Source organism: Cuculus canorus, chromosome 3 (genome assembly GCF_017976375.1).
Source record: "Cuculus canorus isolate bCucCan1 chromosome 3, bCucCan1.pri, whole genome shotgun sequence".
NCBI classification, from domain to species: Eukaryota; Metazoa; Chordata; class Aves; order Cuculiformes; family Cuculidae; genus Cuculus; species Cuculus canorus.
The window spans coordinates 90,060,000-90,073,385 of NC_071403.1; the positions used below are offsets into that span (position 1 = coordinate 90,060,000).

The 13,386-nt window shown below is 46.1% G+C and overlaps 1 protein-coding gene across 1 annotated transcript in view; it reads right to left on the reverse strand.

Annotated features, from left to right (window-relative positions):
* Positions 1-12,232, reverse strand: part of CAPN2 (calpain 2) — a 29,482-nt gene extending 17,250 nt beyond the window's left edge. Inside the window, exons 1-5 of the mRNA XM_009569751.2 lie at positions 11,983-12,232; positions 10,709-10,778; positions 2,901-3,019; positions 2,392-2,525; positions 1,361-1,529 (exon numbers count right to left, since the gene is read on the reverse strand). Coding sequence (XP_009568046.2) covers positions 1,361-1,529; positions 2,392-2,525; positions 2,901-3,019; positions 10,709-10,778; positions 11,983-12,210 — 720 coding nt within the window. The 5' untranslated portion in view covers positions 12,211-12,232. The remainder of the gene's footprint in view (positions 1-1,360; positions 1,530-2,391; positions 2,526-2,900; positions 3,020-10,708; positions 10,779-11,982) is intronic.
* Between the last annotated feature and the right edge of the window lie 1,154 nt (positions 12,233-13,386).

The window sequence follows — 13,386 nt, forward strand, 5'->3', positions numbered from 1 at the left end:
GTCTGTCCTATAACCACTGCAGGTAAAAAAACCCCTACTTCTTGCTAGGAAGTGACTGCTCAACATCTTGCTCTGAAGATACTTAGAACTTTATGAAACGTTTGCCGTTGCCTTTCCACCATTTCAGAAAGTGTGAGATCTTTAAACAAGCATATCTGAAGCTTAACAAAAGGAGAGTGTGGGATCAAGCAGGCAGGATTTCTGATATCAGTTCATGTCCTACTGTTGCCTGCAGTGCACTCCACATGTAATGCTTAACTTTTGTGTCCCTGTTTCTCTGATAGAAGGGAAGAAAAATTTTACAGGATTTTTCAAAGGCTAAACTCACTAATAATTAGTTTATAATATAGAAAGTGTCAGCACTTACCAACAAAAGAATATATTTACTTCCTGCCATGCTCAACAAGATATGTATCATTCTGGGGCAAAAATCATGATGCCAGATTCTTATTTAAATGTAAATTACTAAAACAGGTCTAAAAAGTGCTGCAAAGTCACATGCTGATATTAACCAAGTACTTTACCTGCTGTGAAGCCATCCTGTGACTCTGATTTAACTTAAAAATGAGAGGAAACACGAGTGTATGTTATGAATAGGGTCCTTGTAAACAGTTACCTTCCTTTTAGACATAACTAAGATGTAATCTCTGGGAGTAGAGTGATTATCACAATAACAATATATAGAGGCATTTCAGTGAGGCTACAAGCAACGCTGAATCCTTGCAGGCAGGGCCAAAGCTCCTCTCTTCTTTCCAGTGTTGCTTCAGCTTTTGGGGATGTGTTTTCCCATAAAGCCTTTTGAAGGACTGGCAACAGTCTGAGCCTCTCTGCTTCAAGAACAGAGGTTTTTTAAGGAACATTTTAGTACGATTTATATAACCACCTGCTCTGGCAAGGGTGAAGGTTGCCACCTCTGAGCATCTGACAGCAGAAGCCATTAGCGGCAGCTTTCTGTCCAAACCCACTCAGCCTGTACCAACCTGCTGCTAAGCTACAGGCTTTCTTAAGAACATATATCTTAACATATACACCAGGATCCCCAATGAGCAACCTGTACGGTCTGTTACCATGAACCCATGAAATAACAAAAGCTTTAAGTCTCAAGGAGGAAAAACATAGGAGGCATTGAGCATTTTTGCATGAAGTCAGTCTATTTTGATTTCAACCTATTTTGAGACTTAATACCCCCGAAAAGCACAGGCCTGTGCCACACTCTTGGGTCAGTGGGAGAGCAGAGAACCAGAGGCAGTGGGGGCCAGCATTCTTTCTGCACTTCCTGTGGATGAAGCACAGGTCCATCGCCCAGCTGCCTGCATGCACTGCAAGAGCAGACTGTCCAGCAATAAGCCCACTAACTCACATCAATGGAGCAGCCAAGGAGAGAGCCCTTCTGAAGTGCCTTCTGAATGATTTTGAAGAGGTTGGGTGGTGCCTTCTGTAGCTCATACCATTCTGCAATTCCACCGGTGAAGTCCTCAAAGCCTTCAGTGGTGGTGCCACCAGAGAGAGACTCATACGAACCGTTCAGCCTGCATGAAAACAGAAGCACACAACCATCAGGTTCCTTATTCTCCTTTTCTCTTAGAGAGAGGGACTGAGTTGTGCCAACTGCCACAGCCTTTCTGCTTTCAAGAGCACCACAGCGGCTACGAAAGTGCCTCCCGTTCAGCTTTGCTTCTTAGACCTCTATACTTGGGAAGGCCAGCATAAAGTCTTATACAATTATGTAGACAGATGTAGGTTTAGCCATATCAATGACAAAAGAGTCATGGATGCTATCTGAAGAAAAAATAATATTAGAAAAATCAAGACCTAACAATTTGCCTCTCTAGTTCCACATAGTCTTTAACAATTATGGGTCTAATTTTCAGCTCTGAAATCAGCTCAATTTCAGTCAATTGAAAACAGTAATGTTAGATGGCAGAATTTCTCACTGACCATCCAAAAACTGGAAATCTAGATTGAAGCACCTTCATCTTGAACAGAGACCCAGGCACATGGACTGGCATGCTGAAGCGCTGCAGCTGCAAGCCCTCACAGGTGTGTAGAGCACCTGAACAGAGCTTCCCAGGCCCCAGTGACAGAAGACAGCACTCCAGAAACAGACTTGCCATGAGATTCAGGAGCTATTTTTCCTGGACAGCAGCAAAACCAATACTTTCAGCTACCTATCTTAAGCACCTGTCAGCAGAGCTTTATTAAAGCTGCCACAGAAGCAGTCAAGAAACAGTCATACCCTAGAATTTTTAAAGGGTAATAACTAGGCTGGCATTTAAAATGCATTGTATCATCACTGCTGAGGATGCTACAAGGAAGCAGAGGCATGAGGGCTTTGAGTAGGGTGAAAGCAGTCTCTCTAGCCCTAGCAGGACTGCTCTGGCTTTGACTCACTTGGCATATGCCTTCTCCAGCAGTGCACTCCAGAACTCACTGCCCTCCGCCGAGTGTACGAAGAGCAGCTCCCCGTTCTTGGTGGGAAGCCTGTCGTCCACCACAACATCCACCCACTCTCCATACTGCCAGAACTGGAAAGAGAGCACAAACTCCTCATCACTGCCCCTTGCTGTGCACTCAAGTCACCAAGACTTTAACTCCTAACACCTGTTTCCTAGAGGAAAAGCAAACACTGTTGCAGTCGTCTTTGCCAACCCTGTTCAGGGATGCATTTCCTTGGCTGGATCTGCTGATGGAGGAGGGACCACAAAGACAGCCTATGCTCCCAGCTCTTTGGTTAGGGGTTACCTACTTCCCCACCCCTCTTGGATTTCTCCATTCTTCTGCCTAGCTATTTGATGTTCTTCAAAGTGCTCCAGGAAACACTACAGACGTAGACATGGCCAAACACACCACCTCCCAGCCATCAGCACTGGGGAGAAGGCAAAAGGCACATTTCTACCTACCTGGAAATGGAAAATTCCTGCGTATTTATCCTGGAAGCTCTGGTCTTTGGGAACAACACGGGCCAGAATTTCTTCATTTAGGGTAAGAGAGGCAATAGCAGCCAAGAGCCAACAGTCTCCTGTAAAAAAAAAGACAAAAAAACCCGACGCTGTTCATTATACAAAGTTTATTCTTTATTTTTTTTGTACTGCATATGGATTGTGCATTATAACCAATAATCACCTCCGCTATGATACGATCCCTCTCATCACTTTACCTCTAAGGCAGATGAAATGTATGCAAGTAAATACCCATGATTTCCAGGCAAGTGTTGCATTTCCTCAAGACCAAAGTAATAAAAAGAAGCAAAAGCAAGCTTTATATGATCTACCACTACAGTCATCACCCCTGCTGAGACTATTTGAAAGAAACTGTAATGTCCAGTTGAGTGTGTACAGGCTAGGAAGCAGCATGGGGAAAAAGCAAAGAGCAGGACCTGTAGGCACACACAGATACCAAGGGTGTAGTTTCTCTTCAAAAGGCCAGTGTTTCCTCTAGCACAGCGTGTTTTCCTTTCCCTCCCTCACATTTAATAAACACCTGTTGACTTGCCATCCAGAGATGTGTCCTACGGATGAGTTCCCTTTAACGTCTCTTGCCAGACTCCTACCAAATAGGAGCTCCTTTCACCTTATGTAACTCTGGAGGTTATTGCTAATGGCTTCTCTGTTCAGTCCCACATCCAGTCACCAGCGACTCAGGGAAGGTCTGAAGGCAGGCACTGTTCCCCAGTCCCACACACCTAGTCACTCTTTCTGAGACGGAGCCAACATACACTAAGCCCGCATGTCAGAGCCCCATGGTCTGGACTGCCTGGATAGTATTTTTCCACACCATCTCCGACCAAGCAGAGGGAGAAGGAGACCACAACTATATAAATATTACCTCTATTTTTAAAATTATTTTCAGAAACTAGTGTAACTAATAGAGTGGTTACCCTGCCCCTCAGCCGTGGGCCTCCTGCAGCTCACTAGCATGGTGATAAAGATTTAAAGAACCAGCTGATCCCCTGACTCCCACAACCCAACACTAAACATCTGCTGATGCTCTGCTTTGAGAACACAGGAAAGCTGGTATTACACATTAGATCCTACAGAGTCATCCTGCAGCATGTGTAAGATTGTAGAAGCATGAACCAGCCACAGCTGCTAGCAAGTCAAGAGGCCCACAGAGCAGCAATCTCTATACAGCCAGCTCTCTCCTATAGGAAAAAGGGCCAAAAGCTCACAGGTGAGAAGCTGGGCTGGGAGAAAGTCTTAGAGAAAAGCAGCTCTTGGTCACGCTCAGGCTCAAACCCAGCACCCATTCAGACAGCACCAGGAAGAACACGGGCAACCTGCAACTCCCTTCAGCTGCTCATCGCTGTTCACAGGTGATCCCCAGCAGCAGGTCTATGAATGACATTTCTCCCATGGCCCTTTTTGCAACTCACAAAAGCTGGAAGATGTGAAATTGCAGAATAATTTCAAAACCTGAAATGTTTTACTATTTCATAACTTAGAGAGGAAGAACCAAACATAAATTTTTCCCTTCAGCCCTGCCTCTGGCTGCTCGTACTGCAATGGAGAAATCATCGTTCCAGAGAAATTGAAAAAAACAGGAAAGTCACATTGCCATTCTTGTGTGACAGATTCTGAAGCAAGAAGGATGTTCCCCTCCCTTCTCTGCGACAGCACACCCATCTCACCCTGTAAAGCGGCAACTCTTCTTACAGCTTCCTTTGTAGCACTGAGGTACTCTTCCCTGGGATCTGTGCATCCTCTGGTGCCATGGTGCACTCAGAGGCACCACTAAGCACAGCAAATGTGCTTGCTGAGAAACAGATTGGAGATATCAAGAGGCATTTTAAGATGGGCTAATCTATGATTAGCAGTATGATCCTCTGTCCACAAGCTGCAGGAAGGCTTTAGCAGTTACCCCTCATGGCAACTCTGCTTACAAAGGAGAATGTTAAAGGGCTCTGCAAACAAATCCTTTGGTCAAAAGGCAACAGAAGGACATAGGCTTCAGTTCAGCTTAGGTCTGTATTCTTCCATGCACAGCCTGTCCATACAAAGTTTGGGGTTTTTTTTGACCAAAGGAGTCTTCAGACAAACCCGGCAACATGGTAATGACTTGGGAGAGAGGGCCCAGAGATTCCTTCTGCACCAAGGATACCTATTTTCATTAAGTCTCCGAAACAGGTAGTTTCTGAATAAGAGCTGGGGTTCTTCAAGTCCAACAGGCAACTCCCATCTAAGAGAACAGCCCAGGCACTTTGACCGAGGCTCTTGTAGGGTCAATCTGAATTAGTATCATACTACCTTTGAATTCATATCTCATTGTCTCCACTCCATCCTCCTTAACGTGTTTTTCTGCCACTGGCTCTCATTACACAGCAAGTCAATTACCCCAGACAAAAAAGTCCTTTTGTCACCTTATTGAATTAAAGGCGATCACAGCTTGTGACATAACTCTTATGGGTCAAGAGAGCTGTGGATTGTTGTGTATTTGGCAGTAGAAATATTGCATGGCAGAGGCATTGTGGGAGAAGAGGATGGATTTAAATATACATGAGCACAGGAACCAGCACACATTTCAGGTGATCTGAGAACTCTCAATCAACACCTCAGCATAGCAGACAGGCGGATAACCCTTGGCCTCCACACAAATATTCCTTTTCTGGCACCCAGAAGCCACTAAGTGTTTAAGACCGATAAAATCCTAAGAGGAAATAAGAAGGGATCTTCATTTTCCCTGCTATGCCACTGTATTCCTGCTCCAGCAAGAACAATCATTCACAGTTGGGAAAAGTTAACAAGCTCTACTGAGACTTTTGACTTCTAACAAATGGCAATCTCAAAACACTGGGAACAGGCATGAGACAAGTCACAAATACACAAACTGATATGTTAACCAGTCTCATCTCAGCATGGAAGCCAAATGACCGATAACCCGCAGACAGGTACCTGTCCAAGCAGCAAAACAACCCCAACACACATCCTGTGCTCTGTAAGGCTTTTACAGACTGGCATGCACAACTCAGAAGTGAAGTGAGTCTCTGGCATCTCAGACCTATGCTAGCTAGACTAAAGCCAGTAGAGGTATGCTTACCTACACTACTAGGACACCTTCACGTGTTTAGGCAGATCTATGCTCCCATTCAGCCTAAATTAGTTAAACCCAGAGAGAGAACAACTCAGCCTGCTTTGTGCAGCTCTGCTAGTCCTAAGACATAGCTGGATAAAACCATACAGCTCTTGGTCTTTACAGCAAAGCTGCAAGCAGAGCTGAAGGGACTTCATGCATGCTCTATTGGGTGGGTGGAAACAGCTCAAGGAATGTCCTACGCCCCTTGTTCACAGTCAGCTGTGGAGGCGTTTTTCCTCACAATTGCTCAACCTACAGCATAAACCAGTTGCACAGCCTTACTCAACCAGGCAAACTCGATCGCTCCAAGAGAACTTCAGAGTATCTGATATTGGTGTTACTAATCATAGCAAAACTGTGCTGATTTAAATTAGTACCATGTCTGGCTCAGAAAGCAGCTTGTTTCACTAAGAAACATTAGCATTTCTATTCCATAAACAAGGCAGGGGCTGGGCAGGCAGACAGCAGCACAGAAAGAACAAATGAACAACTCAACATAACCACAGTAGCTCAGGTAGCCTTGGTCAAGAAGCTGCTCAGGCATCTAGATTAAGGTCCTTTAATACAACTTTGAGTCAGATTTCCCCCTGTAGAAAAGAAGCACTGAAGTTCAAGGAGAAGAAATTACCCCCAGAAGACCTCTAAGTCCAGAAGCTGGGTTTATAAAGGATTTCCTTTACTTTCGAGCTGTCTCATCAAGGTAGACATGAAGAGAAACAAACAGCAGATTTTGTTGTAAAGCCTCTCTGTTGAACTTTACACTGGTTTCTAATGAGAATTTGGAGTCAGACAAATAGATCTGAAGTCAGACAACTCTGGGCAAGGTCTTCTTGAAGTTAATAGGCAGATACAGTATATATGGGAGACATGCAATGGTTTTCACATTTGAAAGTTCTCAACAGTTGAGATATCATCTCTCCTTTTCTGAATAGCCATCGCTAAAAGCAGACCTGATAACTCAAAGCCTGGATGAGAACAGATCTTGTGATAATACCTGGAGTTTTAGCCTGAACTAAGTAAGCCTGAGCAGGGTCTTTGCCAGATAGTCTTAACCGTAAGAAGTGGTACTTTTGTAAGGCTCTTGACAATGACTTTCCTTTGACAGAGAAGGAAAGTCCAAGATGTGGCTAACAAACAGGTTACATGAAGAATTTGAAAGGAGTGTTAGCAAGGCTAAGTTAATCATGGAGAATTTTTGTACATAATACAATAGGCAGAATGATGTTATCAGAAAAGGGAATATCAGGGTGTGAGTTTATTTATCTTAAAACGAAGTGCTATTTTTTCCCATTATGCTTCCTTTTTGCTGCCATCAATATTTTACTTCTTATTTCTATATATCCATCTCTGCATTTACCTGATCTCCAGCTATAAAAAGAACATTACAAAAAAACGTAATTGCAAGATAAGCATAAATAGCCATACGGGCTTAAAATTGGCCATTCTGGACAGCAAAGACAAGCAAAGCATCCCCATGAAGCACCTGGAGGGCTTTAAGCAAAAGGCAAGTCCTCTGGTCACTGCACCGCCCACGTAAGAGTATGCAGTCAAAGGAAAAATGTGCGTTCAGGCAATCACAGATAAGTCATTTTTTAAAACACTCATAGCTATAGACTAACAACTACTGAACATATTTATACTAATACTATGGACTCCAGGAAGTTTTCTGGTTAGAAACATGAGGCTGTGGCAACCCACTTACAGTAGGGTGGCTGCTAGCAGAGGAAATTCATGCATCTAATTTTCTAAATTAATCTATTAAATTCATTATTTTTTCCACACGTTTTTATGTAAGGAGGAGACACCTGTGTCTAAACAGCGGATGAGAGATACTGCGCTGTGTATGCCCCAGTGTTGTGATACCATGGTGACATCCCCTTCAAACAAGGCAGTTAAGAGTGAATAAGCTTCCTCTCCACAGCAAATTTGGTCACTGTAATGAGTCACAACATCCCATGTGCTGCCGTTCTTAGCCAAATACCATCACCGTCTAAAGTTCTGATGCTGCAAAACTAACTCCAAATACTTACCTTTAAGTTTCTTCTAAAAAGCAACAAAACTAGAATAAAGGATAAACCAAAGCCCAAAGGACACAACATTCATGTCTGGAGAACCTAATCAACTGCCACCTTGGTGAGGAGACGACCTTTTCTGTGCTGATGATCAGCTAGCTAGCTATGCCTTCTATGCATTACAGTATCATATAGTCGAAGTCAAAAACAACAAAACAAATCTGTAGGCTACACCTGGTCCACAGACCAAAGACTCTTGTGCTAAAAGGAACATCTGTACCACTGCTCATTAGCTCAGCCGGTTGCACATCCCCTGTGAACAAACCAATTGCAGCAGTGATGGCTGGGTGGGCTTTGGATGCCTCAACTGTCCCTGCAGTACTTCAAGTTGTTCTGAACGGCTTAGGAACAGCAATGAAACTCCACATGGAGTTTATCCCTTTTTTTGGAATACATAAGACTATGAAAGCTTATGGAAAAAAGCAACATAATAAAAAATACAAAGGTTTCAAAGAGCATCTGATGTCTTCCAGTGTAATCTTCCCTGTAACACCCTAAAATGTGATGGGACACCAGTGTCAGCATGCAAAGTTCAAGCAAACAGAAGCAAGCAAATACATAGATACAAACACTAGTATCAGATGAGGCAGCAGCAGCAAAAAAAGAATAATTCATACAGCACATCTGCTAGCCTCATTGTGTGAAAAAGTAGAGATTCAATACAGGCTCTCAGTAACTCAATGGCTATACACAGAAAAGATCAATAGCATCTAATGAAACACTGAACTGTCACAAAATACCAAAATCCTGCCCAGATGAATAAGAAAATAGTAGGGCAATTCATCCTAGTACTTAGTCATGGTGAAAACAGTAATACAGCCAAGAACACTAACAAACCTCCATTCAAACACTGTTTCAGGAGGTAAAATAATACCTCAGTCAGATATTACCTCAGTCAGGTGTTACCAAACAGCTTCATGAGAACATCTCACCAGTCCAAAGACCATTAAGGCAACAAATACTGTTATCAATTTAAAACAAGGCTTTGCATTAGCAACTGCAACTCCCCAACTTGAAAATGAAGTTACAAATCTTTCATTCCAGTGCTCTTGCTGCGTCTTGATAGAAAAGCTGGAATCCTGCAGAAGGCAGAAAGCAACTGAGTGTCTTCAGAAACAAGCATTTCCACAAAATGCTATATATTGAAAAGGCATTTCAATAAACTCTATTCAAGTTGAACACCTCCTTAGCTGTAAAGTTTCACTATAAGAAAGAGCACAGTTGTCTGGCATGCGTGTTAAGCACTGGAAAATGCTTTATGCCAAAATAGTCATGGTGGAAGATACAACATCAAGCTGAGAGAGAACACATGAAGGAAGCTGATGGCATTCCAAGGACTTCACCAGTCACTGCCACAGATGACTCTAGGGCATGAGGAAAACTAATTCACAGTCCAGGTATTTTTTTTGAGTCAAGGAGAAATAAATCTATGAATCATAGAATCACAGATTCCCTTTTTGTCAAGGCTTCTCACACAAATTTTATCTAGTTGTTCAAGCACTAACTTAAATAACTTCTGAAAGAAAACACAAGCACGAATTATGTGAAATAAGCTTCCCCATCCATTATATTTTTGGAAATGAAAACAGAAATACCAGCAGTGGGATTAGAAACTATGAAGCTCCAACATGGCAATGTTATACTGATGAAAAGCAAACAAACAGTCCTTTGCCAAAGCTGCTGCGAAAGCTCGACACTGCGTATTAGTCAAGTTTCCCTGTGCTGAGAACTTTCCCTCAATTATGCTGTCAGTCTAATCTAAAGCCCTCTCCCTACAGTTATGGAATAAATAGGAGCCGCTCTGCTAACACTTCAGCTTATTTCCTCTCATATCCCCACAGCTGTCTCCTTGCCAGCCTCCATGCTGTCTTCTGGGAGAAGAGGCATGAAAGCACTCACTAAAACCCCTCCTGGCAGGCAAGGCAGAACAGAGGCTTCAAGACTGGGATAGGTGCACATGCACAGCCAGGTAAAGCCACCCACTTCCCACTGTCCCCTGGTGCTTCCCTGCAGCTCCCAGGGCCCCTCCAGAGTGGCTGACCCAGGGGATGCCATTGCACAAGCTCAGGGCTCACAGGCCATCCCATCCCTCCCAATATATCCCAGTTTTGTTCTCCTGAAGAGCTGGAGAGCAGTAAAGAATCTCCCTATATAATTTGTTTCCAAGTTTCAGGGCATACCGCCTGCTCAGCAGCACTCTCTCTCTCTCTGAGGATAGAAATGCCCCACTACACACAGAACTGCTCTTCTAAGCAGACTGTTAGAGGCAGAAATTAGTCAGGCTGCTCTCAGGCACACAGATATGGACACAACAGGACCTGGTAGTGATTAGAAAAGCTATCAGGAAACCAGTTTGTATTATCCCTGCTTGGTGAACACAGCAAGGCCAAACACACACAGTCCCTACCTGCAGCTGCCAAGGAAAGGAAAGAAAAATGTGACTTGCTATGAAAAGAAGCAGTAGGATGCAAAGGATGTGGCTGCAGAGTGAGTTATAGCCTAGTATAAACTGTGGTGCTGTGGGGCAGCACCTGTATGGAAAACTCAGCTTTCTGCCTCTACCTTACCTAAGGCCCCTTGGCAGATGTCTGTGCGAGTGGCTCCACTGGCTATGAACTGAGGACTGGAACACAGCTCCTGGGAAAGAAAAAAGCCTTTCATTACATATATCCACAGATAAGGGAAGGAACAAGGTCCTACTTGCAGCAAATTGAAACAAGCAATTGACCACAGCAGGACAACACCACAAAGATGGAGCATGTCAGTAACGACTGTGAGGCACCAGACATGCTAAGCATGGTGAGATAGGAGGCTGGTGACCAAAGCTTGTGGGCAGCCATCTCATTTCACGGTTCGTGCCAGTAGGTCCACTGCATTTTTACACACATGCACAGATTGCTCTGTCATTATCTCCCTGCCACTGACTTCATCAGGGTCTTTCAGCAATGCTTAGGCACCTTGGAGTCCCTCTGACCCATGGCCAGACAGGGCTGCTGTGGTAGCCAAAGGCGCAGGCTGAGCAAGGGCTCATAAAGGAAGCCTCCACAACATGGCCAGCTCATCTCTCTGCTAAGGGAAAGAGTTATCCAAAATGACAGCCCAGAGTGCTATACAAAACAAGTGGTTTAATCACACCGAGTGCTCAGGTTGGAGAGTGGAACGGCTTCTTGGTTGTTTTCTTTTCCAGATGGAGGACGTCACCCAGCTGATACTGAAAATGTAGAGTCACCAATTTGATACAAGTAGTTACTATTACAAAAGGTGGAATATCTTTGGTCTCCCCCGACCTCTCCAGACCCTCTCCCGCAGAATTAAATCAAATCTGATTTTTTTGGGGGGGAGGGCGCAGTGGTGCAAGGATGATGCTGCTGGGACAGGGATTGTCCCCTGCCCAGGATCTCCCCTACCTGGATCCCGTGTCATGCACGGATGATGCTGGGTCAGGGATTCCTCCCTCCCCAGGGTCCACCCCTCCCCTGGATCCCGTGCCATGCAAGGATGCCGCTGCTTGGGACAGGAATTCCCCCCCTCCCCAGGTTCCCCCCTTCCCTGGATCCCGTGCCATGCAAGGATGCTGCTCCTGGGACCGGGATCCCCCGCGTCCCCGGGATCCCGTGGCATGGAAGGATGCTGCTGCTGCTGCTGGGACCAGGATTCCCCCGTCCCCAGCATCTCATGCGTGGAAGGATGCTGCTGCTAGGACCCCTCCTCTCCCTAGGATCCCGTGCCATTAAAGGATGATCCTGCCGGGACTAGGATCTCCCCATCCCCAGGATTTCGCACCATGCAAGGATGCTGCTGCTAGGACCGGGATCCCCGCTCCCCGGGATCCCCCCCTTACCGTGGGTCTGCGCCAGACGATGCCCTGCGTCTTGTAGGAGCTGGGTCCCAGCTCTCGGTAGCCGAGGGCGGCGGGGCCGGCGAGAAAGGAGGGGTCCTGGAAGAGCCGCCCCTCCTGTAGGCACTGCTGCCGCAGCGCCCCGAAATCCTGCCCCAGGTAGGGCACGGCACGGTCGTGCCGCCCCGCTCCCGCCGCCGCCGCCCGGTCCTTCACCAGCGCCGCCGCCATCCCGGCCCCGCCCCGGCCGGGCCCCGCCTGCCCCGCGTCCCTCCAGGAGTGTCACGAGTGCAGACGGGGCTCAGCCCGGCCGCACCCCGCGGGTGTCAGAGCCCCTCGGCGCCGGGGGGCACCAGCAGCCCCTCCGGGTCACGGGAGAACATCCCCCCCCGGTGTCCGTCTCTGTTTCCCGTGGAACATAGAATCATAGAATCATCAGGTTGGAAAAGACCGCTTGGAGCATCGAGTCCAACCATTCCTATCTGCCACTAAACCATGTCCCTGAGCACCTCCTCTACCCGTCTTTTAAATACCTCCAGGGATGGGGACTCAACCCCCTCCCCTGGGCAGCCTCTGCCAGTGCCCCATGACCCTTTCTGTGAAAATTCTTTTCCTGATACCCAGTTTGAACCTCCCCTGGCGCAGCCTGAGGGCATTCCCCCTTGTCCTGTCCCCTGTCACTTGGGAGAAGAGGCCAGCTCCCTCCTCTCCACAACCTCCTTTCAGGTAGTTGTAGAGAGCAATGAGGTCTCCCCTCAGCCTCCTCTTCTCAAGGCTAAACAACCCCAGTTCCTTTAGCCGCTCCTCATAAGACTTGGTGAGGATTGCCCCCTCACCAGCTTCGTTGCTCTTCTCTGGACACGCTCCAGAGCCTCAACATCCTTCTTCGAGCAAGGGGCCCAGAACTGAACACAGTATTTGAGGTGCAGTCTTACCAGTGCTGAGTACAAGGGCAGAATAACTTCCCTGGACCTGCTCGCCACGCCATTTCTGTAAGTATAGAAAAAAGAAAAGAAAAAACTAGTATGGTACATTCAGCTTGGAGAAGAGAAGGTTCAGGGGAGACCTTATAGCACTTCTAGTACTTAATGGGGGCCTACAGGAAAGATGAGGAAGTGCTCTTTATCAGGGAGTGCCGCGATAGGACAAGAGGTAATGGCATTAGACTAAGGGAGGATACATTTACACTGGATATGAGAAAGACGTTTTTTACAGTGAGAGTGGTGAAACATTGGAACAGGTTGCCCAGGGAGATAGTGGAGGCCCCATCCCTGGAAACATTCAAGGTCAGGTTGGCTGAGGCTCCGAGCAACCTGCTCTAGTTAAGGATGTCCCTGCTCCTGGAGGGAGGTTGGACTTAGATGATCTGTAAAGGCCCCTTCAAACCCAAAGCATTCAATGATTCAC